The 27709-nt window shown below is 34.9% G+C and overlaps 1 protein-coding gene across 3 annotated transcripts in view; it reads right to left on the minus strand.

Moving 5' to 3' along the window:
- Nucleotides 1–22363: 22363 nt before the first annotated feature.
- The window catches only part of cpne4a (copine IVa), a 46208-nt gene continuing 40862 nt past the window's right edge, over nucleotides 22364–27709 (minus strand). For all 3 annotated transcript variants that reach the window (XM_042772994.1, XM_042772996.1, XM_042772997.1), the window contains 3 exons: nucleotides 26329–26462; nucleotides 26011–26247; nucleotides 22364–23105 (listed from right to left, as the gene is read on the minus strand). In XM_042772994.1, coding sequence (XP_042628928.1) covers nucleotides 22974–23105; nucleotides 26011–26247; nucleotides 26329–26462 — 503 coding nt within the window. In that variant the 3' untranslated portion in view covers nucleotides 22364–22973. The remainder of the gene's footprint in view (nucleotides 23106–26010; nucleotides 26248–26328; nucleotides 26463–27709) is intronic.

Here is a 27709-nt window from a genome sequence, read left to right on the forward strand (position 1 = left end):
CTATCCTGAGTTTGAGACCTGTGCAAAGAAATTAATGCCCTTTACTGTGTTCACACTGTACACATATACAGTATGTGTATGTTTTATTTTATATTAGTTTTAACTTCTTATGGGTCTGTCACTAGTTCATTCTTTCACTTCTTACAGGTTTTTAAAGAACTGCACTGCACTGACATATAACATTTTTTTCAGTGTTTTCTGAAATCCCCTGGTGTTTTATGATTACAGTTTTTAATTGACCTGTTTTGTGGTGCTTGTTAACCATAAATTGGCTGATTTCTCACAGCTCAGAAGTTAGTGAGTGCAGTTAAACTCAACGATATAAGATCAATAGCAGAAAACACTGAGACATAGGGACTCCAGCGCTCAGTCAGCCTTCTCCATTGTTCTGTTGTTATCGCTGAAGCGAGACATTCATTAAATTTATCGACTTTTCCTTGACTTGAATGTAAGAATGTTGTCGTTTTTTCCCTGCTAAAGATAATCCACACTCAAAAGATGGCTTTAATAATCTTGCCAATTGAACTGCACATTGTTCTTCTCTGAAGAGTGTTTTCACAGTAGCCTACTAGCACTGACATATTCAGATAATGTATATGTTTAGCTGTTAGCAAAAGTGATGGATTACTAGTACTGCTCTACTAGTAATGCTCTTTGTTACACTGTTACAATGAAAGCTCAAGGTTTGTGTGTGAGGTGAAGAGACATTTGGAGAAACATGGCATTACATCACCAGTGGATCCTCTGCAGTGAATGGGTGCCGTCAGAATGAGAGTTCAAACAGCTGATAAAAACATCACAATAATCCACAAGTTATCCACATGTCTTCAGTCCATTAATTACCATCTGGCGAAGTCAAAAGCTGCATGCTTGTAAGAAACAAATCCATAAATAAGGAGTCTTAACTTTCAACCGTCACTTCTGGCCATACACCGTAAAAACATGAACACACAGATTTTCACTTCACAAGATGTTAACTTATGAACTGGAGTCATGTGACGTTTTTATCAACTGTTTAGACTATCATTCTGACGGCACCCATTCACTGCTGAGGATGCAATGTTGGGTAACGTAATCTTTTTTTATAAAGAAACCAACCCATCTTCATCTTGGATGGCATGAGGGTGACTCCATTTTCTGCAAATTTTCATTTTTGGGTGAACTATTCCTTTAAGTACGATCAGCAGAAATTCACAGTGCATTTTAGCACATCAAGTTCATAGCTGTGCTTGAGCTGTCATGCTGTGCTTGTTAACTCTCATTTACACTTTTTAAATGGTGTTCCAGTTTGCCGTCAAGTATAAACGGTGTACCCCACGTCCTCCTACTGTGCTCACTTTTTCACATGTCAGAAAACAAAGCTTTTAAACACCCCACTGCTGTAAGGTTCAGAGAGCGATAGCCAAAAATCCATTGACTGTGACTGGGTTATCAGACACCTTATCATGTTCTGCTTTACCGATATGTCTTGAATGGAGAGAGATTGTCATGGACAATGACAGATTTCCTGAGGGATTCACTGCTTGTGCTTCCAGTCAAACAAGAAAAAAAATGTTTATGAAGTGGATGAAATAAATACTCTGCAAAAGGGATAGTGAGTATAGTTTTGACAGGCTGCATTCACTTAGTCAGTGTTTGACAGGGATTGACAGCTGTATTTACTAACAGGTGTGACTCTCAAATCATCTTGTTCATACAACAGCCTACAGGAATGGCTTGACAAAAAATAAGTGACGTGGAGCTGCTTTTCTGTTGTCTTGATAGTCTTGAGGATTACCTGTAACCGCAGTGACAGCATCTAAAGTAAATAACAAAGATGGTGGCTTCCATTACACCGGAAAGCGATTAGCAAAATGTTCTTGTTGGTAGCTGATTGAGACAAAAACTACTACTTCCACATTTTTTTCAAGAATTGCACTTTGTTTCCATAGTTTCTCCCGGCAACCAAGGGTAGGGTATATATGAAGCCATTGTCAGGCGACGCAAAAACACAGACTGTTTAACTGGTTAAAATTGTGGTTTTCTATTGATTTAAATATTTTTGGTACACAAGTCAACAAAATATATAACATTCTAGTGGTTTTTGGATATTTAATGCAAAAATCTTTTATATTGTACCTTTAATCATAGTTTTTGTCTTTTGATCATTTTTACATTTAATATTTTGGCATGTCATATTCATAATCATTCATTTTAGTCAATTTGACTAATATGGCATAGAATTTTAGTTGACAAGAAAAAATTTAACCAAATATTCAAACATTGTACAATATATATTGATTAAACATGAATCAACAAAAATGTGAAGACTTATGAAAACCTAATCTCCTTAAAAGGAATGCATATATATATATATATATATATATATATATATATATATATATATATATATATATATATATATATATATATGCTCTTATTTTTATTAGAAGTATTAAATGTTAATGATAATTAAAATCTATTTAAATTGAAATAAAATATAGTAAATAAAATATAGTTAAAATGTTTTTATTTTAAATACAAATTGAGTTCATTCTATTTCAGAACAAGTTTAATTCATTGAAAACTATCTACTATATGAGTCCTCTATCTGTAATGTTGCTTTCTTCGTTGAAAAAGTAATCTTGTCTGAATCAGGAGAGAAATATGCACAAATCAAGCACTGTTTACAAGTGAAAACAAATGTGTCAGTCATTTTGATATGAGAGGATTTGTGGATTACTTGTGGACTATTGTGATGTTTTTACCAAATGTTTGGACTCATATTCTAACAGCACCCATTCACTAAGCTAGTGATTTAATGCAAAATTTTTCTTTTATTTGCAGGTTTTACAGTATCAAATAACAAGTAAGAAACTTTTGATACAGTTGAAAAGCACATAGTTGTCTCAGCAGCTGGTAGAAACCTTTATTGCATGCCAAACACTACAAAGCTGTTCCCCAGCTGTAAATTTTCCAGTAAAGATTTATTTATAATTAGTTCTATAAGTTGTGGTACTTTCCTGAATTTGTGCTTGATGACTTGCTAAAGAAGCCACGCTGGGCGCAGGTGCAGGGACCCGATTAAAGAACAGGTTTTGAATAAGAGATGCTCTACTTTAAATCTCTGAGGAGAATCCACCTTTAGATTCTGCGATCAAACACACACCTGCATAGTGAATGCAGCTCAGTATAAATCGCTGTTGGCTCCAGCAGTGCTTACCAGCTACTGTGATCCTGATGCCCTGGGTCTGTGCCTTCGTGTGCCCTCCCTCTGTGGGCTACATTAGTATTCAGCTCAGCAGGTTTCTGGCTTCCAATGGATAAATTAATTGATATTTTGGCGGTGGAGAGCTTGCGACAGTTACAATCTTGTAAAGACTGCTCTTCAATTTGACCCACTTTCCCAACCACTGGAGTCGGTGCTTTAATTGAGTCAGACTGCTTTTGCAACACACTCAAAATGCATTCAAAGTTGTTGTTTTTGTTGATGATGGTGAAGACTAATTTCATGGATAACTTGCAGCAGGGGGTCTGGCCTCCCAGAAGTCTTTACCACATTAATATTTTTTTTATATATATTTTTTTTATCATAGTTTCAGTTTTTGCACTGTATAGTCCTCTTTATGTATATTTCAGCTGATTGATGTATATACTTTAGACTTCCTTTAAGTTTTCTGAAACTATTTATATATTTATAGTTGTTGTGAGCAAAAAAAAAAAAAAAAAAAATAGTAAACATATAAGGGACAGCTGACCATGTCCTACTACATGTTACCAAATATTTCTATTTCAAATTAATGCTGTTCTTTTTAGCTTTCTGTTCATTAAAGAATCCTGAACAAAATGTATCACAGTTTCCAAAGAAATATTAAGCAGCACAACAGCTTTCAATATTGATAATAATAAGAAATGTTTATCGAGCACCAAATCATCCTATTAGAATGATTTCTGAAGGATCATGTGACACTCAAAACTAGTAATCTGCTGAAATTCAACTTTGACATCACAGAAATAAATTACATTTAAAATATTCTAAAATAGAAAACCGTTGTTTCAGACTGGAATAATATTGCACTATAATAACACTTTACAATAAGGTTTCATTTAACTAATTTCATTTGTTAGTTAATTAGTTAACTATATTTCTAAAGCATTTATTAAATCATGCTAATACAACGTTTCCTAAAACATTATTAAAATCAAAAGCTGTTTATATTATAATCTGTTAATATTATGTATTGTACCTGAGCTAACATGAACTAAAAAAGAAACAGGTGTGTTTTTTTAACTAACAATTATTACTAATGGAACCCATTTATAAAGTGTTACTGTTATTTCAATTAAATGTTAAAATCATATTCTGTTTTTTGGTCAATAAAAAACCTCCAGAAGTCTACTGATTATTTGCTTGCAAATATTAAAATTAAATGGTTATATCACCAATTTAATTTTTAGAACAAGCTGCAATGTAGATGAGACTCTGTAATTACTGATAGTCAGCCTAACTTCAAACTCTCAAAGCTAAACCAACTGCACATCAGTTCATCCTCGATTCTGTAAGTGAACATACTGTCTGAAGGAATAAATGTTGTTGAGGCTTCAAGCCAGATGATCAGGTCTTGATCCTGATGCTGGACCGGTATATCCAGTGATTATGACTCATCTCTGTGTTCCTCTGCCTGTTGCTTTGTCTCATCAGGATCGGGTGGAGAGTAAGCGTTCAGTGCGCTGTGGCCGTAACATCCGTATCACTGTTGTACCTTAAATTGCTCGTTCTCATCAACCCTGACCAAGTGCAATGAGGCATATAGCCGTTGAGGAGACCATAATGCCAGGAACACTGAAGATAACTAATGGTTCCTCATACAGAGAAGGAGAGTGTGAATGGACTGCATACTCTGTTTCCATTAATCTTTCTCCAATAACTTGTTGGAGGGGCCCGGGCCATGTAATTTTTACCCACTTCCCAGTTAGTAAATGTGTTTACTAACACTAGCTTTGCATACTTTCACTTAAAAAAAACTGCTTAATTACAATAAGCTAATACAGCATAAATTTAAAACGTTGTCACAGCTCAATTTCATTGATGTGAATTAATTTAAAAACTGAATAGAAACCAGCCATTTGTGTTGGAACTAAATTAATAATTTTTAGTTGCGTTAAATAAAAGGCAGTGGATTTCTAGTTTCCTGCATGCTTTGCATTCAAAAGTTTTATATATATATATATTGAAAGCAGTTGTGCTGCTTAATATTTGTGTGGAAATTTTATTTCAGGATTTTTTTTATGCTTTTTTTTTTTTGTAACAATGTAAACATCTTTATTGGTACTTAATTTAATGCATCCTTGCTGAATAAAAAAATAAAAAAGAAATTCAAAAGAAAAAAAAAACTTAATGACCCCAAACTTTTGAATGGCACAGTATAAGTGTTGTTCTATGTGTTTATGATAAAACAAGGAGACTTTAATATATACATATAGTTACATATAGTAACACAATTTTACATTTAGCATGTTAATATTCTTTATTCTTTAACTAACAGTTAACCTGAAAGAGAGTTGATGCTAAATGAATCTTGGATGGCCTTCACACTTGATATTTTCATAATCAGTTAAAAATCTGATTTGCATGAAGTGACCAAGTGTAAATATTTTTGAATGAATGAATGCAAGCAGCCACAGCTACTGAGTATAAAATGCCCGTTTTGAAATGTCCACACAAGTTCTTCATAAACGGTTTGTCAGAGTGAAAACTGTGAATGCACTTTCCTAGTGGGAATCCTCCTTCTGTGGCCTCCTTATCATTAGACTTTAGATATGTCAGCATGTGATGGATCTACCCACATGTTGTGTGAGACTGAAGAGGAAAGCTCTGCTCCAGTTCTCATGCCTACAGGACAAAACTCCAAGCTGTCATGACACTGTGCAGTTGAGCAGCAGGAGCCATTTCCAAGCTCTGACACTGACGTAATTGGTTGCTATTGCATCTTTTTTCCTCAGGTGTTATGTAGTTCTTATGGTTTCATGTGACTAGATAAAAGGGAGCGTCAGAGCCAATAATATCAATGTGCCTTTTCTCTCTTCCCCTCTGCTGTGCTCTCTTTTTCTTTCTCTCCATTTCTACTTACGTTTATGTAATGGGAAAGGTCTAGACCCTTTACTATCATATGCAGGTAAAACCGAGATGACAAGCTTAATGGCTGAATGAGGCATTAACTTATCAAATCATTTATTGGTTCTGGGCAGCAGCAGCACCTGTGAATGAAGGTTAAAGGGTCTAGAGGGCATTTGAGTGTTTCAGATTAGATTTGTCTTCTTCGATGATACAGAGCATTTCACTGCTTTTATCAGTTGCAAGGAAAGAAGGTTTCAAGTTTTTCTCTCTCTCTCTCCAAAGAGTCTTTAATTGTTCGTTATCTTTGATATATCTCACAAAAATTTTTACACAAGGTAAAAATTTTGCTTTTTGCTTGTCTTCTGATTTTAAGATTAGACATTTAATACAGAAAGACAGAAAGCAGTCGAGAAACAGGTAGAGATAAAGGTTAGAGACTGCTTGAAGAGGGCTGATGAATAACAGTTGTCTTGTGATCCGCTGTGCAGCAGTGGGGGTCAAACTGTACGGAGCCCCTTAAGGTTCATTGTGGTGGAAAAAAATCAGAGTGAGTGAAAAAATTTGGGGTGGGAGGAAAAAATATAATTATTTTTAATGTTTTTTGCGTTTCTCTCGCAAAACTTTTGCGTTCCCTCGAGAAACTTTGCGTTATTAAAATCGCAAAAGACTTTTGCGTTCTCTCGCAAAGATATTTGCGTTCCCTCGCAAAACTTTTGCGTTCTCTCGCAAAAATTATTTGCGTTCCCTCGCAAAACATTTGCGTTCTCTCGCAAAATTATTTGCGTTCTCTCGCAAAACTTTTGCGTTTCCCTCGCAAAACGTTTGCGTTCTCTCGCAAAACCAGCTGAGTTCGGACAAAAATCACTTCCTGTTTACTTTACAGCTTGTAGTGGTTTGATACAGCTCCAAACATAAGTTCACAATGGAGCGGTTCATAGAGTTTTAGTTTTGAACTTGGAGAAATAGTCAGTGCATGCTTATTACGGCCTGGCGGTTTTGGGACATACTAAAACTGCTTAATGTAAAACACTGTGTGAGAGAAGCCGTGGGAACGGAGCGAGGCCTTACATGGATCCTCCAGAAATCTTCATCCAGGACCGTTTCACTGCGCCATTCAACGGTAACGAGTCCCGCGAAGGAGGGACTGATGACAGTGTTGGACGATAGGGAGGACCAAGTTCGGACTTTATTTTGTGTTTTGGTTCTGTTTGTGTGCGACAGTCGTCCACGAGTAGGGGCTGTCGCGGTCTTTTAGGTATATTTTGTTATTAAAGTTTTGTTTGAATGTTCGCCGCTTCCCGCCTCATTCTTCCCGTGACTATAACGTTTGTTACACACTGGATGACTAAATTCAGTAGGCTACACGGATTACACACCATATTATTAAAGTAGACAGACAAGCAGAATAGCCCAGAATATGAACGTAACCTGGTAAACTGCACTTTAAGCGTAGGCTATCCCTCATAGAAAGAAAGAGTTTTATTTTAAACTTGGACTCAAGTTCAAATAGGCTACAGTCAGCTTTGCCTATAGTTTAAGACATGGTTTTGGGACATTCTAAAACACTTTACAATGTGGATGTAGCTACTATAACAGTGGCATTGGAGGCCCAATTCGGTAAGGCCTAATAAATACTATTAATGCTAATAAAAAATTGTAATATTAATAACCTTAATAGCTATCAGTAAAGCAAATAGCCATAATACAACGTTTCTCCCACATTTAAAACCGTCAGGATATAGAAAGGATCCTTAAGGGAAGCTGGACAAAGACAGTATAGGCTACATAGGCTAAAACCAAAATATGGTAAACAGTTTATTAATAAAATATTAATATAATATTAATATTAATATTAAATATTAATATATCTAAAATAAACCATAGATCAGAAGTGCTATGACAATAACATGAGGCAATAAAACATTATCCCAAAATAAATTATCTATTACCTGAAAAAATAAATGCATTATTACATCAATTACCAGCTAAACTTGTTGACTGCCTTTTTGGAGAATTGCACATTAAGAAACACAATAAAGAGGAATGTCTGCCAGAGTCAAGACTTAAGAAGATGAATTACAGACGTTTGCCTTGGTAATGATTGTCTAAAACAAACTGAGCGTCTTGAGGTGTTTCTCACTCACAATGCTGAGCCACAGTGCTCAATCACAATAAGTGGACAGGCCTGTGCAGTTAAAGAGCTGTGGGTTCTGTTGGGATATGGCCCTTGAGCATTTTATTTACAGCCATATTTAGGGCTTGACTCTGAGTGATGGTGGTATTAGTATACAAGATGTGCCTTTATTGTTAGCTGCTCTTGGAGTTATGTGCTTTTTTCAAATACTCATTTTTATTCAATGATTTTTTAAAGCACCTGGAAGTGCTTTGATTAATTGACGTGTGGCATTTATATCTCCGTCTGTTTTGTATGTCAGTTATAACTTGAATTGTTTGAGATGAAGAATATAATTGGTACAGGATTCTTACTAGTGCCCCTAATAACAGCAAGGATGGTAGACCATCCCAATTACTTGGACAAAGCAGTCACACCTTATAGTTTCATCTGAAAAAAAAAATAAAAACCTAAGTAAGACTCAACCCTAGACACAAATGAGGTGCACAGTGTGTCTGAATGGGAGTGCTCATTAACAGTCGAAATCGGCCTCTAGAGCTCATCACTGGCCCGCTGTTGCCCAGTGTATACCCCGCTTTCACTTATCCCACTGCTGTTTCCTTGAAAAATCAGAACTGATGTGAGGTAGCAGGGGTAATGACGTTCTCTTATCTTCATTAATTGGGCTTTGAGATGAATGTGGATCGTGCGCCAAGGCTGACAGACCATTACTTATCTTTAATGGAGTGCCCCTTGTGCAAACGGACTTTGGACTTTCACAGACATCTGTACTCAGATAGGTGCAAGAGCTGTCATGGACCTCCAAACCATGGCATCAACAAACAGGTTTATTGGCTATGACTCAGTATCTTGCAAAAAGCATGCATCTTTGTTGCTTTTGTTGATGATTAAGATTTTGAGTATAATTAATTTTTATTGCATTGCATTGCATTGCATTATTTTTCCATTTTAATTACATTTTTATTTTTTGAAATTGTATTTTATGCAATGCTTTTTTTGCTAAGCTACTTTTTTATTGATTTGTATTTTATGTTATACTCTGTTACAATATTTTTAAATTTTAATCCATTTTCAATTTAAATTAAAATAATATTTTATATTCTAATTTCAATTCATTTATATTATTTTGTAATTTTAATCCATTTTGCATTTTAATTTATATTATATTATCAAAAAATCTCCATTAACCCATTATGTTCTCTTATCATTTTTAATTTATACTATTATTGTTAGGCTATTTTTTTATTTATTTTATTCATATGCAGATTGAACATTATCTCAAAACATCTCCAGTTACCTTGTGCGTTCTCTTACTGTTGCACGTGTTTGAACTTAAGTCATAGCAGTTTTCTCTCGATGGCATCTGTTTTCTATTGAATATCACATGTTTTGAGAACTTTGAAACCAATAACAAATGTCTATCATGTTTTATCTCCTCCATGCACCTGTCTTAAGGCTTTCTTTTCCAAACAACCAGACAGAGATTTAACAATAGTGTGATGTGTTCCTGTAATCTGTATATGCCATTTACACAGATGGGGGCGAGTCTGGCCGAGTCGGTGTGGAGATCTCATGCTGATGAGCAGTGTATGAGAGGATTTATATGCAACAACCCTATTTTATTGACAGATTAGTAGTTCAAGTTTGTGATGTTGACAGTGGATCTGTGATGTGCCTCTTCAAGATGCAAAGAAGCACATTTATATGTAAGGAATCATAAATATTAATTCTGTCGCACATGTATTTATTTTATTTTATTTATTTAGTTGACTTTTTTTATTCATTTACTAAGCACAGTCAACAACTTTATTACATTAGATTTTTTATATTTACATTTAATTTTTATTTTTTATTTTATGTACAAGTAAAAAAAAAAAGTTTTTTGAGGTGACTTACTGTTTTCTTTCAGGTATTATTATGTAATAATGTACAGTCAGCTTTTTTTTTCTTTTTTAGTATTTTATTTTATTATTATTACACCAGATAACACCATTTATTTTTTAGTTAATATAGAATTTTATCTATTTTTATGGCATGCATGAAATGACATGGTGAGCCAAATCAAAGGTCATCATTGGCCCTGGTTTGGGCATCTGTAATGTATGTGATGACTTGCAATATTTAATAATTATATAATTATTATGTTAATCACAATGCATTTTTACCATGAGGACTCGTCTGGTTCTCGTGGTCTTGTGTTGATGAGATCTTCACAGGGGATCTGTTTCTAGGATTCATCTAGTTGATGTGGTCTCCGCCGACATTCAGTACTGTAGAGGTCATCTCTAGGTGCTGATCCACCATCTGGACTGGATGTGGACTGGATCCGGGTGACTGCAGTGGCCATCTGATCTGGATACGGATTGGATGTGGGTGGCTACGGTGACCTTGGAATAAAAATAAAACAGACTAATATTAGCGTAGATGCCATTCATCTTACAATGTAGTGAGTACATCGGATGTGATGGCAAGTGTTCTCGATTGCAGTTAACTAATTAATGCAGCTTAACAATCCTTTAACAGATTGGAATTATTGAATTAGTTATTGTGTGTTATGTGTATGCCAGGTTAAAGAGATGAGTCTTTAATCTAGATTTAAACTGACAGAGTGTGTCTGGCTCCCGAACCAAGCTAGGTAGATTGTTCCAGAGTTTGTGTGCTAAATAGGAAAAGGATCTGCCCACGGTTGATTTTGATATTGTAGGTATTATCAAATGGCCAGAGTTTTGAGATTGCAGTGGACGTGAAGGACTATAATGTGATAAGAGCTCGCTCAAGTACTGAAGAGTTAAACCATTCAGGGCTTTGAGTAATTAGGAAGATTTTAAAATGTATATGTTGTTTAAAAGGGAGCCAGTGCAGAGTTGACAGAACCAGGCTAATATGGTCGTACTTTCTGGTTCTAGTAAGAACTGTAGCTGCTGCATTTTGGACCAGCTGGAGTTTGAAGCACGCAGAGCAAGCACCCAAATAAGCATTACAGTAATCTAACCTTGAGGTCATGAACGCATGAATTAACGTTTCTGCATTTGACATAGGTCGTAATTTAGATATATTTTAGTATTTATGAAACATAAGCTACATAAAATATTTATGAAACTTAAGCTGACATGCAGCATCTGGTAATTAACAGACCCAACTTCAAAGTGTCTGTCAGGAAGTTGATCTGAGCAGTGCAGCGGATGAATGGGAGAAATGGACACTGTCTCTGTTCTGCCTTTCCTCTGTCAGGCCCTGCTTTCATCCAGCCACCGCCGGACATTCACCTGACTGAAGGCTGAGATAAAAACTTTCAGAGAAGCGTTTTGCCAGGAAAAAGACAGGATTGCCAGGAAGATAGATTGGTAGGATGGATTGGATTTTGTTTGGAGTTTTGTCTACTAAATTAGACACTCCCTTGTTTATTGATTCTTGAACTAATAAATTGAAAATAATCAAAACACTTCTTGATTTCGGAAGATGCAAAAAAAGTGCAATAGCACGATCACACTTCATCCAAACGTGGATTCATTTCATTTCTAAATTGAGACGTAGATCAGGATATGTGGCTGTGGAAAGCGATCTGGTTTTGATATCACATCCGGATGAAGAAGATTTCTCTCTGAGTGCTGTGTTTTCTCATATCTGCTCTTTGCAGGCTTGATCTATTGTGTTATCAGCACAATGCCTGATATAAACTCTGAGGGCAATAACCCAAACTTCGTCTGGATTTATTACCCAGCACTGCACAGGTGATGTAACCATGTGTCTCAGCTGAAAACTTCTGAGAACATTAGTCCGCTGAATGTCAACCTGTTTTGCTCCATGAATCGTTGTTTAGTTAAAAAACTATACTTCATACTATATGCAGTTTGCACAAACAAATGCTTGCAAACGGTACCAAGAGTTTTAGGATGCTAATTTAAAGATACAGAATTTAGATTTTTTTTTAGATGCCCCTTCATACTACATAGGCACAAACAAATGTGTAGTCAGAGCTAGACACCCCTGTCACTACATAGGACTGTGACGCCAAGGTTGAGAAGCTCTGCTGTAGTCAGAGCTAGACACCACTGTCAGGTTCATGAATGGACTTGTTGACTTTTATTTAATCATTTTGATTTTTCATAATAATAATTGTGCCTTTCTTTATCATCAGATTTACTTTCTGAAACTTGTATCTGAATGTTATGCCTAGGATAGTCTCATCAGACAGCACACCTGCAACATCTAGGACTCGTGGCACAGGTTTTCATCAGTCTGCCAGGTAACAAGTCATGCTTACTAAAGGTACCAGGTTCCTATAATAACCACTTTACAAAGTGTATTTTTAAAAGTGTAATTAAGTTTAAGAACCTTAATAGGTCAAATTAAAGTAGATTTGTTTTGATGTGTTAACATGCAAGAGCACATGTAGTTCTTGAGTATAATTATTGATTTTTACAAATTTTAAATTTACTGAATTGGAATGTCATCATTACAGTTGTGTGATTACAAAAATATTTAAATACATGACAAAAGTTTCAGTACTAATGACCTTAAATTATATTTTGGTTTACCATAAATGCTTGAGTACATTCAGCAGTACATTTTACATTATTTCAAAGACAATATAAATAATTATGAAATGACATATAAAGATATACTTAAGTCCTACTTAAGTTGTTAAAATCGCTAACTGCATTTAAATTTAATCATAAAAGTGCCTGAAAACATTACATTCAGTCTGCACTTAAATGTATTCCTTTAAAGTATATAATTTCCATAATAATTATTCTTTGTAATAGTATCCTAAAGTGTACTTTTTTCCGAGCAAGAGCTTATTTTATTGTTCCAATTTCTAAACAAAAACAGAATGAATTGTAATGTGTCAGTCAGGCTATTGTCTGAGTAAGTGGTTCTTGGCCAAAATATTCTGAAAAGTGGACCAGACTAAATACCACACTGCTATGTATAGGAAGACAGCATCCTATATTTCATAGTATGTCCCTTCGCCATCTCAGACAACAGTCTTCACTGCTGTGGCTCATTTGAGCATGATACAGAAAGAGAGAACACACAGAGACAGAAAGATTCTTCCACTGATCCAAACATACTCAGTAGGCTGGATCTCATTTGAATTCATTATTCAAAAAGATGTTCATTTTAGAGGAATATGTAAATATAAGCTCTAATAGAGCCAGAAACATGCCTGAGCTCTGTTTGTTCTATAAGTAGAGCACTTCTCCGGCTGCATTAATCAGCTAGGTTACACCAGCGGTGCTTCTCAACTGGTATGTCGTGACCGAGAAATGGGTCACAGGTTTGATTGGGTCTTAGGCAGCGGAGAAAAACAATGAAGCTCAAACGTAGCATATCATGTCATGTTATCATAGCAAAATAAATAGGGTTTAAAAGGAGGACAAAATGCTTTTCACAGCTTGCAAAATGATCTGTTCCTTTTTAAAAGCTAAGGTAGATGCCAACATGTACAGGATGCCTGATATGCCATGAAAAATTGTGAATGTTCCTATTCAGCCTATACTATTCAATTCTCAGGGCATTTTTGTTTACTTTTGCACAATAATAAAAAAAGAGGTCATCAAAATGTGAAACCTGGATCTTGATGTAAACCCTCTTGAGAATCACTGCACTCTTTCTGTCAATGAAATATGCTTAGATTTCTATCAAAGCTAGAAATATAAACTATGGTTTTCTTTGTGGGGTTCCATTTTTAAGATACACTGTACATCAGTGTGACAGCAGATCAAAGGAAGGTAGGACATGGATCCACAGAGGATCAAAAATAATAAAAAAAATCAATCAATTTCACCACTTGATGTTGCCATGGGAACTGGTCAAAGACTGTGAAATCACCCATCCAGAACAAGCTTTGCCTACGGAGGGGTTCTGGGTAGAGGATCTGTCCTCTACAAACCACAACAGTGTGCTGGAATATCACACTGTGGATTGAGTATAACAAATATCAACTTTGCATCATATTCATGATTATTGTGCACAAACCAGTGCTCAACAAAACTGATGCAAAAAGGATGCAAAGATGCAGAAGGTGCAAAAAGTTCAACAGTACAAAAAGCTGTGATCCTCCTCTGCAGTGAATGGGTGCCTTCAAAATGAGAGTCCAAACAGCTGATAAAAACATTACAATAACAAACAAGTATTAATTAATTATTCCAATTATCAATTTTTAACTCTTCTCTTTCCATAATGTTGCTTTCTACAGTGAAAAAGTCATCTTGTCTGAATCAGGAGAGAAATATGCACAGATCAAGCACCATTTATAAGCAAAAACAATCCAAACAGATGGCTTAACGTTAAAACACCTTAATGATAGATGTGTTTCTGACAAACACGCAGCTTTTTGCTTTACAAAACATTAATTGATGGACCGGAGTCATGTGGATTACTTGTGGTTCATTGTGATGTTTTTATCAGCTGTTTGAACTCTCATTCTGATGGCACCCATTCACTGCAGAGGATCCATTGGTGAAGAAGTTATGTAATGCTAAATTGCTTGTATGTCCTGAGGGCGAGTAAATTTCAGCAAATTTTTATTTTTGGGGTGAACTGTTCCTTTAATAATTATTGCAATGTTCTGATTGCTTTTTGTTATATATTTTCATCTGTTTTATTGCCTGGCAAAAAAAAAAAAAAAAAAAAAACCTAAGTAGGTTTGCTTAGAAAACTATTATAGTACACCTCTTTGTGATTTGAGGTATCAATTATGTCCATAGCACAAACAATGTGGGGTCAAACTCTTTCCAAAATTTCAGATCAAAAGAATACACAATAGCCGATCACAATCAAATCACCCAATTACAAAATCAAGAACAACAGCAGGAGCTCAAAGAGTTTGAGTACAGGACAGTTAGAGAGGATTCATTCTCGTTCTTGCACCGAGGTGACAGTTGCTCTGCACTTCAGAAAGAAAAAAAGTCAGCAATGTGTGATGTTTCACTCAAGAGTTTGGTACACATGAGTGACAGAAGGCAGAGTACATAAACCGGCCTTCTCGCACACTTATCAAGGCCAGCTCAGTGCTCTAAATCGAGCCAACAGCCATGCCAGTCACTTTCATCCAACTCACACTCACCCTGAATCCAAAAAGTAAACGCTGGTGCCGAATGTCCTCCTGCTGAGCAGGTTTACAGGCAGTGGGTAAATGTCATGAAGAAATGTCAGCAGACAGTCAGAGGGTTGCAAAAAAACCTAAAATGTGTTTGAAATTCTCCTGAAAAGCAGCATCTGGTTAATCTGCCAGGTACAGAATAATTACATTGCAGGTTTCCCAACAAAAGTGGTAATTTATACAAAACTGTAATCTCTCCCAACACTGAAAAAAATGATTCATTGAATTTACTTAATTTTTTTATGGTAAGTGGTTGCAATCAATTTATTTTAGCTTTATTTAAATAATCTAATTTAGTTGATTAACTTTCAGCTAAATTTGTTTATTTAAATGTAGCTAAAATAAATTGATTGCAACCACTTACCATAAAAAAATTAAGTAAATTCAATGAATCATTTTTTTCAGTGAAGGACTGGCTCGCTACCACAACTCAAATAGTTTATTAATCCACAGGACTCACAGTATGCTGATGGATGCCTTAATTTTCCTCTTTTGCTGCTCAACTTAAACTATAGTCTTTCTCAATAACATTAAAAGGATTAAGTGTATAAAGTTTGTATACTTTCAGAGTTTCCAGAAGGTCTTTTGTCAGACTTTATATGAAAGTACACTGTAGGCGAGAAGATAATAGTAATAATACCAAAAATTATTTTTAACAGAAATTCATTCATTTTACCATTCAGTTTAAAAAAAAAAGAAGAAAAGAAATTAGTACAGTGATAAAAATTGTATTAAAATAAATTACATTTATTAAACAAAAAACAAATGCATACAGATTTTCATTTATGCAATTTAATATGGGAATAGAAAGAGACTGGTGAGCAATGTTCCCTCTAAGCTGCGCGCGCGCGGCCGCGCAGAAGAAATAATGTGCCGCGCACGCAAAAAAAAATTTTTTTTAAAAATTTAAAAAATCAGTTGGGAAAGCCATTTGATTGAATTCTAGTAAAAGAGAAAGAATCGCAATGCTCGGGCAAACCGCTATAGAGTTAGAACCGGTGAATCCGGTCTACAGGTTTCATAGAAAGAGAATGATGTGCGCTGAATGAATTGCTGTAGAAACCGAATACTTCAGTGGTTCAACACGAGAGCCAACACAAATGCAATGACGTGTCATCATGTATTAAAGAAGAGTGGCTTGATTAAGTGCTGGAAATAGTGGAGGATGGGCACAGAACAGTAACAAAATTCAGAGACATTTAGCTACAGTCATACACAGATGATTGTGCAAACTACTTCATAGTGATGTTTAGACAGCTAGATTTATTTAATTTATTTATTTTATTTAACTTACAGATCTCAGCTTTAGTTAGGCTTCAGTTTGTTTTCTATTCTATTCTATTCTATTCTATTCTATCAGTTTAAATAGTTTGTTTTGATATTATATTATTATCTTATGTTAGGTCTAGGCCTTTATTATAAACCTAATAAATAATTTACCTTGTTTTTAATGGAGACTCTTGCTCATCTAGGATGTATTTATTTCAAAAATACAGAAAAAAACAGTGATATTGTGAAATGTTATTGCAATTTCTAATATTGGTTTCCTATTTCAATACTTTAAAATATAATTTATTCCTGTGAAGCAAAGCTGAATTTTCAGCATCATTACTGCAGTCTTCAGTGACACATGATCCTTCACAAATATTTCTAATATGCTAATTTATTTTCAGTGTTGAAACAGTTGTGCTGCTTAATTTTTTATTATTATTTTTTTTTTGGAACCTGTTACTTTTTTCTTTGATTAATAAAAAGTAACAAAAAATTAAAAAAAAACAGCATTTATTCAAAATAGAAATCTTTTCTAACAATATGTCTTTACTATCAGTTTTGTCCATTTAACACATCCTTGCTGAATAAAGTTTCTTTAACTTTCTTTGAATTTTTTTTTTTTTTTTTTTTTTTTGAAGTTTCTTTAAAAAAGAAAGAAAAAAAATTCTGACACCAAACTTTTAAATAGTGTACATTGTAACACAAAATCTCTATTTTGAACAAACACTTCTTTTTAAGTTTTTATTTGTCAAAAATTTCACAGGTCCCAAAAAATATTAAGCAGTACAGCTGTTTCCAACATTGATTATAAATCAGCATATTAGAATGATTTCTGAAGGACCATGTGACACTAAAGATGCTGAAAATTCAGCTTTGCTTCACAGGAATTAATTATATTTTAAAGTATATTAAAATAGAAAATGTTTATTTTAAATTGCAATAATATTTCACAATCTTATTTTTTGAAATAATATTAAGTATTTTATCAAATAGATAGCTACAGCCTTGATGGGCATAAGAAACTTCTTTAAAAAACTTTACTGATCCTAAACTTTTGAAAGGCAGTGTATTATACTGTAAAATAATTCTCAGGTAACCTAAAATTTACATCATTTAGTTACAAGTAAGGGTCAAATCAAATATAGCACATTAAAGTTAAAAGTTACACATTTTTTGTGCGTGCACTGTACAGGGTTTAAAGATGAATGTTTTTGCTCAGGTGCCCGAAATAGCTGTTCAGTGGAGAAAAGTTTTGCTCAGCAAGAAAAAAAATTAGAGGGAACATTGCTGGTGAGTGATATTAGAAGACTATACAGCTATATAGAAAATCGACTGAGAAAAGGGTGTAGAAACATTAAATTAAACATGAAATTTTGAAGTAGAAAAAATAAATACTATATTATACTTAAACTGCAGGTGTATAAATTGTGTGCGCTTTCAGAGTTTCCATAAAGTCTTTTATCAGACTGTAGGTGAAAATGCACTGCATGTGAAAACATAAAGCAACATTAACATTATTTCCATGTTCTGCTTATTTTAATGTAATATTTAAATTTAAAATATTAATTCAAAATATATATTTTTGTTAATCAGTTAATCAACCAGTCCACTGAAAAAAAGTAGACAATTACATTAAATAATTAGGTGTATAAAGTCTGTATGTTTTCAGACAGTCTTTTATCAGACTTTAAATAAAAGTGCACTGTAAGGGGTGAGAACATATTTTCTAATGTAATATTAATATAAATATTTATTTAAACAATTATTGTAACAATATATATAGTCAAATGAATTAATAAAAAGTTATAGTTTTGTAAACAAATAAAAAAAAAAACAGATTGGAAAGCCACCGACAAAATAACTACAGAATGTCAGGAATGACCAAACAGAATGAAATATTTCATACAGCCAATTAGTAAGATTTTAAAAGGTTTATTCATTATTTGCACTTTAAGAAAGCTTTTTTGGGGGGAAGTCATGGCCTAATGGTTAGAGAGTTAGACTCCTAACCCTAAGGTTGTGGGTTCGAGTCTCAGGCCGGCTATACCACAACTGAGGTGCCCTTGAGCAAGGCACCGAACCCCCAACTGCTCCCCGGGCGCCGCAGCATAAATGGCTGCCCACTGCTCCAAGTGTGTGTTCATGGTGTGTGTTCACTGCTGTGTGTGTGCAATTTGGATGGGTTAAATGCAGAGCACGAATTCTGAGTATGGGCTGTATGAACAAACAAAGAACAAACGTCACTTTCACTTTTTATTTCTTTCACTTTCCAGCTTTTCCGTCTTTCCAAGACTCATGATAGACAGGTACATTCAGACACTTACGGTCAAAGCTAGAGAGCATGAGGTTACCATGGCGATTCAGACAGATGCAACAGACAGCAGGTTGTGAGTGTTGTAACTGACAGCCATTGCTGTTTAATGAATGATCCAATGGACTGTGTTCCTTTAATGTGCAGCATAAAGCCCTTATTTTACTCAAGTATTCAATATGTATTTTAAACTTAATGAAAGTGAAACAGTCTCCTAGAGCACAAAAAGAAGCTTTAAAGAATGACGGGACCTTTTTAAGCTCCATACGCAGCGGCAGCCCTCCTGATCCTTTGTTCCGTGAAGCTAATCAGCTCCAATCACGCGTCTCTTCCTTGAGACTAGACCCTCATTAGACTAATACCTGTCTTTAGACTATTTATAAACCATTGCTGTAATAAAAGAAATTTGTAGAAGTTTTAATCACTTGGTAAATTGGGCAGAGACAAGCTTGTTGTCCCTATAATTACAAGGCAGATGCCAAGAGGGTCATTGTTTAAGACGCTTGCGGTACAAACTGTTGATTGGTGACATTGAGACGAGTATATACACAGAATTAATTACTTGGAAACTATCAGCTACATGTCAAATTAGATTTTCTGTCCTGTATTCTAATTAGTTGTATGCATCTGTTTATATTTAATTTAAAGTGAGTGGATGCAAAACACCATTTTCTCGTAGAACAGACATCAAACAAATAATCCTTCTTTCCTCTCATTTTTATTTTTTTTTTGATTTTTGATGACTAGATTTATATTCTTCTCACAGTTTTACTGAGTAGAAAATGATGCTATTGAACTGGGACATTACTTTCTTTTTATATTCATACTTTTTTATTTGAATTTCACTCACATTACCGCAGCTTGGGCCGCAAATCTCCATGACAACAACACAATCTGAGCCAATCAGTGCCAAAAGCTCTTCAGAATGCATAGGCCTAATGATGTAGGATCCTGTGGTTGTCCTCGAGTGGGAGATCAATGATGAACCCAATAAAATACAAATGACCCATGCAGGCTTTTAGGGAGTCAAAACATGTTCTGGTTGATTGAGAACAAATGAGATAATGAAGTACCACTAAAGCCTTCAGAGACTAATATGTGGATGTGGTTTTGGAACATTTTCTTCCCGTTACACAATGAATAAATGTGACTTCAGTCATGATGAAGTTTTGTAGATTTAGAGCCATTTAAAAGGCAATGCTTTCACCACCAGTTTCAGAGCCATTTAAAAATATATATATATATTTTTGTAGTTTTGTAGGCAATGCTTTTACCACCAGGCCATATATATATAATACTGCATCACAAATAAATTAAGAAACAAATAACATACTGCATTATAAATCTAGTAAGCCACCAACATTTGTATGTAGCCTAAATGTAGGCTACTGTAAGATATGTATTTTCTTGCCCCTGAAATACATTTTGAAATATATTTGGGTATGGAGGTTGAAATTAAATATATATTATTTTCAGTTTCAAAAATATATTTAATGGGGTCATATGACGTTGCTAAAAAAACATTATTTTGTGTATTTGGTGTAATGAAATGTGTTTATGTGGTTTAAGGCTCAAAAAACATAATTTTTTATATAATGTACATTATTGTTTCTCTTCTATAGCCCGCCTTTCTGAAACGCGTCGATTTCTACAAAGCTCATCTTTCTGAAAAGCGAGGTGTGCTCTGATTGGCCAGCGATCCAGTGTGTTGTGATTGGCCGAATGCCTCAAGCGTGTGACGAAAATGTTACGCCCCTCACCATACTGTGATGCCGTGTCCCGCCATGACAAGACAAAACCAATAAATCCCATTACAAACGAGGCATTTGTTGCATCCACTGGGGACATAATTATGGATTATAATGACTTATACTCTCTTTTTATGCGTTGCGTTGCATATCACGCCGCGTAAACATAAAACCATGACTACATTTGTGATCGGAGAAACGACAAGTGCTACTCTACACCACTCAAAACTCGTGTTTGAATCATCGGTGGCAAATTCTTTAAATATGAAAACATACTTACAGGCTGCAGCTCAGACTCAGAACAGCCGGCATTGTTGGCTACTCTCCCAGGTTCAAGAAACAGTCCTCCGTTAAATGCATTGCACACACACGAATATTTGGTTTGAACTGATCTTAACCACTGATTTCTAGCTGTGCCCTCTTTTGGAATGCCAAAGTATTTTCTCTTTAACAATGAAACACACAGCATCTCCACATCATGGCGGCAGCAACAATACTACAGCAAGAATAAGTTACGCCTTCTTTCTTTGAGTGAATATTTGGGCAATGTTATGCAAATCTTCCCACACAGTGACGTAGACATGTGGGGGCGTGTTTAAACAAGGTGTTTTAGGAAGGCATGGATGAGTCTTAACTTTTATAAAGAATATCTCTTTGGGTTTGAGAGTCTTTGCAACTTTAGGGATCTTATCTTGTAACAGCTTGTAACACTCCAAAGAGAAAGGAAAACTTGAAATCGCATCATATGACTCCTTTAATTAATCGTCACTTATATTTCATAATAATTTCATAATAATTCAATTAAATGTATTTTGGCTATATTTCTATACAACAGTATGATTAATATTATATTTATGCTTACATAGCTTTATCGGTAAGCCCCGACATTCTTGAAATTTTCTTTCTACATTTCTTCAAAAAAATATCGTTAATATCTTGCAGTGTTTTGTGTTTTAATTCAAAATCACTGTCAGGGTCATTTTACTATTGTTGAAATAAATACATACATACATACTTTAACAGACATTTTCATCAGTAATTGTAAGATTAACACTGCCAAAAACTATAACATCAGTCCACATGAAATGTGTTAAATGACCCGGGATCAGTTGAGATTTTCAACTACAGTAGAGATGTACATTCAAAATTTTCAGTATGAACCAGTAGCTGGTCTTCAGGGGAAAGCTGAAGTGTATGAAGTCCCTAAGCAGATGTGTCAGAGCACAGCGAATCATCAGAGGTTCATGGCAGGTCTGTCAGCCTGCATTATGACAGTTTAAGAACCCACACACACATTGCGTTGATGCTTTTTGTATTTTATGTTTATGAAAAATTGTCCCCTGACATTGCCTTTAATGAGCATGTCTAGCAGTTTCTAAAATACATGTCTCAGCTTTGTGAGCCTGGAACTGAAGAACTGCCTACTGCAAAAACAAAATGAAATCTCATTAGAAAGTGTATCACTTGTAAAATATAGGCCAAATTATAAAGTGCTGCTTCAACAGTGTGTAGTAAGTGTATTAGTGGCATCGTTCTTTTTCATTATAAACTAATAGTTGGATTTAATCTTTTGTAAATTATATATATATATATAAAAAAGTTAAAGGTAAATAATTTTTGGGTGGTCTGTTTCTTTAGTATTATCAAAACATCAGTTAACGGCTTATTTAGTGGCTTCAAAATCCACACACAAAAAAATGCAGCATTCATAACACAAACTTTATTTTCAAACAATTTGTTACATCATCACTTAAAACTACCAAAAAATAATTCATTCTAAATCTTTATTTGTGGACAGGTTTCAGAAGAGCAGCTTCACATAAAATCATACAACAGTCCCCAAAATGAACAGGTAGAAAAACTAGGCTGGATTATTATTAACATGCAAAATACAATCATGCATCTGGCCCTGCATCTGCGGAAAAAAGAACAAAAAATTGAGAAAAAGAAAGCCTGACTGTCCACATATAATCTAATGCAAATAGCTATTCATTCTCTAAGATCCAAAATGCTTTACAATGTAAGAACATTACGAAATTTAGCAAAATCTCAATAAACCTTTATATAAAAGAAAACAACAGCTAATCCAACTATTCTTCAGATAATCCCAGTCATCATGCTTACATCAGTAGGACTTTTTGAGTTTTTGCTTTCTTCATATTTTTAAGTCTGTACATGTATACAGTACACCTATGCAAGCCTTACAGGCTACGCATGCAAAACAAAGTAGAACATACTAGGTTTCAAATTCACAGAAACGTGCTAGTTTTTGTAATAAGAAAAATGAGCAATAGCTCGGTGCTTCAGTGGCCAAACGTCCTGGAAGACTCATACTCGCTGGGGCACTTGGGCTTGATGCCCTTGCTGTTGTAATAGTCCACCACCTGGTTTGGGACTTCGGCTAAGACACTTTTTGCCAAAGCAGCAGGAGAGGCCTGAGAATTAGTAGAAGAACAACAGAAACAAACATTGAATCAAACATTTGCAGGGCCATTTATCCATTTTGCCATCTGGTCCAGTTTGCCATTTCTGCACTAATGATGTGTGAAGATTCTGTACTTGCTGAAACCCACATGCACGGTGATGAAAAGCATCCTAAAACTTGAGCAAAAGTGACTCATGTGACTCAAAGTTGCCTCGAGGAGCTGAGAGGAAATCAGAGGATAGCTACGTCAAACCCCTCCAAACCCTGCTAACCAATTAGATGGAGGAGAGGATGAGCTGAGATGTTTTTTTTGTTTGTCATGGGCTATCAATGCAGTACATGTCTGGAAAGAAAACAAGTCTTGGCACATTTCCCAAGAGGATCCCAATAAACCGTCACTTCAGCTGATATGGACAACTATGTTGACTTGTATAAACAGTTTAATATTGATATAAGTTTAAGTACTAAAAATACAATGACTAAACCTGAAATTAAAAAATAAAAGATAAACAGAAATATATATATATATTTTTTAAATCACAAAAACGTAATAAAAATACAAAAATAAGAATAAGTTATAAAACTAAAATTAAGAAATATATACAAATAAAAGCTAACTTAAAATATTAAATAAAATAATAGTAGGTAAATCACTGACTAAATTAAATGCACACAAATAAATTACACTTCATAAAAAATTATTAAATGTACAAATATCATGTTTTCATGTTTGCTGTGAAACTACTAGATCTATTAGATAAACTATATCTAACAAAATTAATCTGATATCTAGTTTTAAATGCATTAAAAATCTGTCTCTGCCCCTTAAGATTAGCATTTAAGCCTCCATCTCAGAGGTCTTGACCTTGTTTATAGTACAGTAAAAACTGATTTTTTTTCCAGTTTAAAATTAGTGTTTTCTATTTTTATATATTTTAAAATGTAATTTATTCCTCTGATGCAAAGTTGAATTTTACCATCATTACTCCATTCTTCAGTGTCACATGATCCCACATGATCTAGTATGCTGATTTGGTGCTCAAGAAACATTTCTTATCAGTGTTGAAAACAGTTGTGCTGCTTAATAATTTTGTGGAAATGCGAATTTTTTCCAGATTCTTCGATGAATAGAAAGTTCAAAAGAACAGCATTTATTTGAAACAGAATTTTTATATAACAGTATAAATCAAAAGATGTTGATCAAGGAACATGTCTTACTTGGCAAATCACGGTGACCATATATATAATATATATATATATATATATATATATATATATATATATATATATATACATACAGTGCCATCCACAATTATTGGCACCCCTGTTTAAGATGTGGTCGTGGACTTCTAAAAAATTCTCCTTTTATTTCAAACAACATAGAATCCAAATGCCAAAAATAGAAAAATCCAACCTTTTATTTAAGTACATTACTTTTGGTGGTAAAAAAAAAATACACATTTAGAAAAAAAAAAACTTGAAATCATGTGTCCCACAATTATTGGCACCCCTGATGTTAATACTTTGTACAACCCCCTTTGCCAACAAGACAGCGCTTAATCTCCTCCTATAACATTTCACCAGATTGATTTTTGACCATTTTTCTTTGCACAATCTTTCTAGATCATCCAGTGTCCTGGGTCCTCTCTTATGCACTCTCTTCTTTAGCTCGCCCCACAGGTTTTTCGATTGGGTTGAGGTCTGGGGACTGATAGGGCCATGGGAGGGACCTTGAGTTTGTGACTGCTGAACCATTTTTGTGTAGATTTTGCCACACATGTTTTTGGATCATTATCCTGCTGAAAGACCCAATGACGACCCATCTTCAGCTTTCTGGCAGAGGCCATCAGGTTTTTATTTTAAAATGTCCTGGTAGTTCAAAGCGTTCATAATGCCATGTACCCTAACAAGGTTCCCAGGGCCTTTGGAAGAGAAACACACAGATCCTCCACCATGGTGGGCATGAGGTGCTTTTCGGCATACTCATCTTTTTTCCAGACCCACTTAAAGTTTTTGTTGCCAAAAAGCTTCTTTAGTCTCATCACCAAAGCACACGATCCCAGTTGAAGTCCCCAGTGTCGCTTAGCAAACTCCAGACGTTTACGTTTGTGAGTGTTAGTGAGAAAAGGCTTTTTCCTTGCATGCCTCCCAAACAGCTTGTTGGCATGTAGAGAGCGTCTGATGGTTGTTTTGGAGACTTTGTGTGACCCCAAGATGCCCACTCTTTGATGCAATTCTGTGACAGTGAGCTTAGGACTTTGTTTTACTTCTCTTACCATCCTCCTCACTGTGCGTTGTGGCAAGATAAACTTGGGACCTCTTCCAGCCTTGTTTGTCTCTGTTCCAGTTGTTTTTTTAACTTCTTAATGATTCCTCTGACTGTAGATACGGGCAAGTTAAGGCAAGTGGCTATTTTTTTCTTGTAGCCATTGCCTGACTTATGAAGGTCGACACACATCTGCCTTACTTGGAATGGTGTGTTCTCTTGTCTTTGCCATGTTGACAAATAGGTAAGAGAATTAGGCCTCTGTGTCACGTCATATTTATACCCCAGGTCATGAATTACTAATTAAAAGTTCCTAGATACCCTGACCACTTTAGCAAACTACAGATACATAAAAAAAAAATATATATTTTTCAGCGGAATAGGGGTGCCAATAATTGTGGGACACATGATTTCAAGTTTTTTTTTTTTCTAAATGTGTGATTTTTTTTTTTTTACCACCAAAGTAATGTACTTAAATAAAAGGTTGGATTTTTCTCTTTTTTTTGCATTTGGGTTCTATGTTGTTTTAAAAAAAAGGAGAAATTTTTAGAAGTCCACGACCACATCTTAAAACAGGGGTGCCAATAATTGTGGAGGGCACTGTATATATACATACACACACGTTTACAATATGACCGTGTAAACTCACATGTTTGAAGTTACGGAACGGCACAAACTGTACAATGTCACGCAACACTGGTTCCCCTTTGGGCGAACGAAGGATTCCGTCATCACCGTCCAGCATCTCCATGTCAGTGAAATCCGCGCTTCCAACTCCCACAATGATGACAGACATGGGCAGGTGAGAGGCGTGGACGATGGCCTCTCTAGTGTCTGCCATATCTGTGATCACACCGTCTGTCAGGATGAGCAGGATGAAGTATTGCTGCATTGAGGCAAGAAAAGGGAAACTTTAGAACAAGAGAAACTTTAGAGATGAAGAGTGATGGAATAGAAACACACTCACCATGGCCTCTTTGGTATGCATTTCCTCTGAGGCAAAGTTGGCCACTTTCTGGATGATAGGGGCAATGTTTGTGGGACCATACAACTGGATCTTAGGAAGGCAATTCTGGTAGGCCTCTACTACACCCTGGATACCTGCAAAGTTTAAAAAGGTAGATCTGGAGCTGTTTGAAGGTATGGACTACTCACTAATAAAATATCAGGGTCATTATTAACAACAAACTAAAATCATAAAAAAAGAAGAAGAAGAAACAAAACAAAATATATTAAACTTTTATAAAATTAAACTTTTATAAATTATTTAATTTCAGATAGTTGCCAAGGCAACATTTCTCATTTTCGTTTAGTTACTAAAGTAACTAAAAGTAATTTAAAAACAAACTTAAAATTATTTATTTTATTTCAGATACCAAAGCAACATTTCTCATTTTAAGTTTAAGTACTAAATAAACTAAAATTAAAAATGACTGTTAAAAATGACAACAAAATTACTAAAATAAAACTCATTCAAAATGTTAACAAAACAATAACAGCATATCAGTGACACTAAAATAATACTAAAATAATTTTATCTCTTACACTAAATCATTAATTTTATTTATTTTATGTATTTTTCTTTTTTAATGCTTAAAGCTTCTGCATGGAGTATGTAAACTTACAAGCATTATATTTAAAGGACTGGAATGTGTCAGTGAAGACTCAATCTCTGCAATGAAGCAGTAATTCTGTTTACTGACTCGCTGAGCATAAATCTTAAGGTCAGCCAGTCTCTCCTCACCACGTCTCCAACTGTTTCATTTAATTAACACCTGTGAGCTTGAACACGCACAAACAGAGACTCAAAGGTGAAAGCATGCCATGCTGTGTGGCAGCAGAATTAAGATGAGAAGCGGAGGTCAATGGATGTAATCGCTTCAGTGGCTTCCCCGCAAAGAGGAATCAAAGATACGCTATGGACCTTAAAAGACTCTTCAACTCTGACACACATAGTGCACTGTTTCTTTAAAGGATAAGTCATGCTGATGACATTAAAAGGCTTGAATTAACCCACTGCTGACGTCCTTTCATCATAACACCTTCCAAGTCTTCATGCATCTTCAGTCACATTTGGCCCATTCACACTGCTGCTGTGAGAATGTCTCACCATGTGCACTTGTGTCTGCCTGTGATGTTAGCACTATGAATGAAAATTCATCACCTTCCGCAAATAGAAATCTGTAAATGTTGTTAGTTGTGATATCACATTGGGAGTTCCTCCTAGGATTCAATGACTGTTATTGAGATGTGAACCGTCCCACAACCCCTCAGAGAAAAATATTTTTATTATAAATAAACATTTCTATTTCAAATAAATGCTGTTCTTTTGAACTTTTTATTCATCA

This window comes from Cyprinus carpio, chromosome A16 (genome assembly GCF_018340385.1).
Source record: "Cyprinus carpio isolate SPL01 chromosome A16, ASM1834038v1, whole genome shotgun sequence".
Classification (NCBI taxonomy): Eukaryota; Metazoa; Chordata; class Actinopteri; order Cypriniformes; family Cyprinidae; genus Cyprinus; species Cyprinus carpio.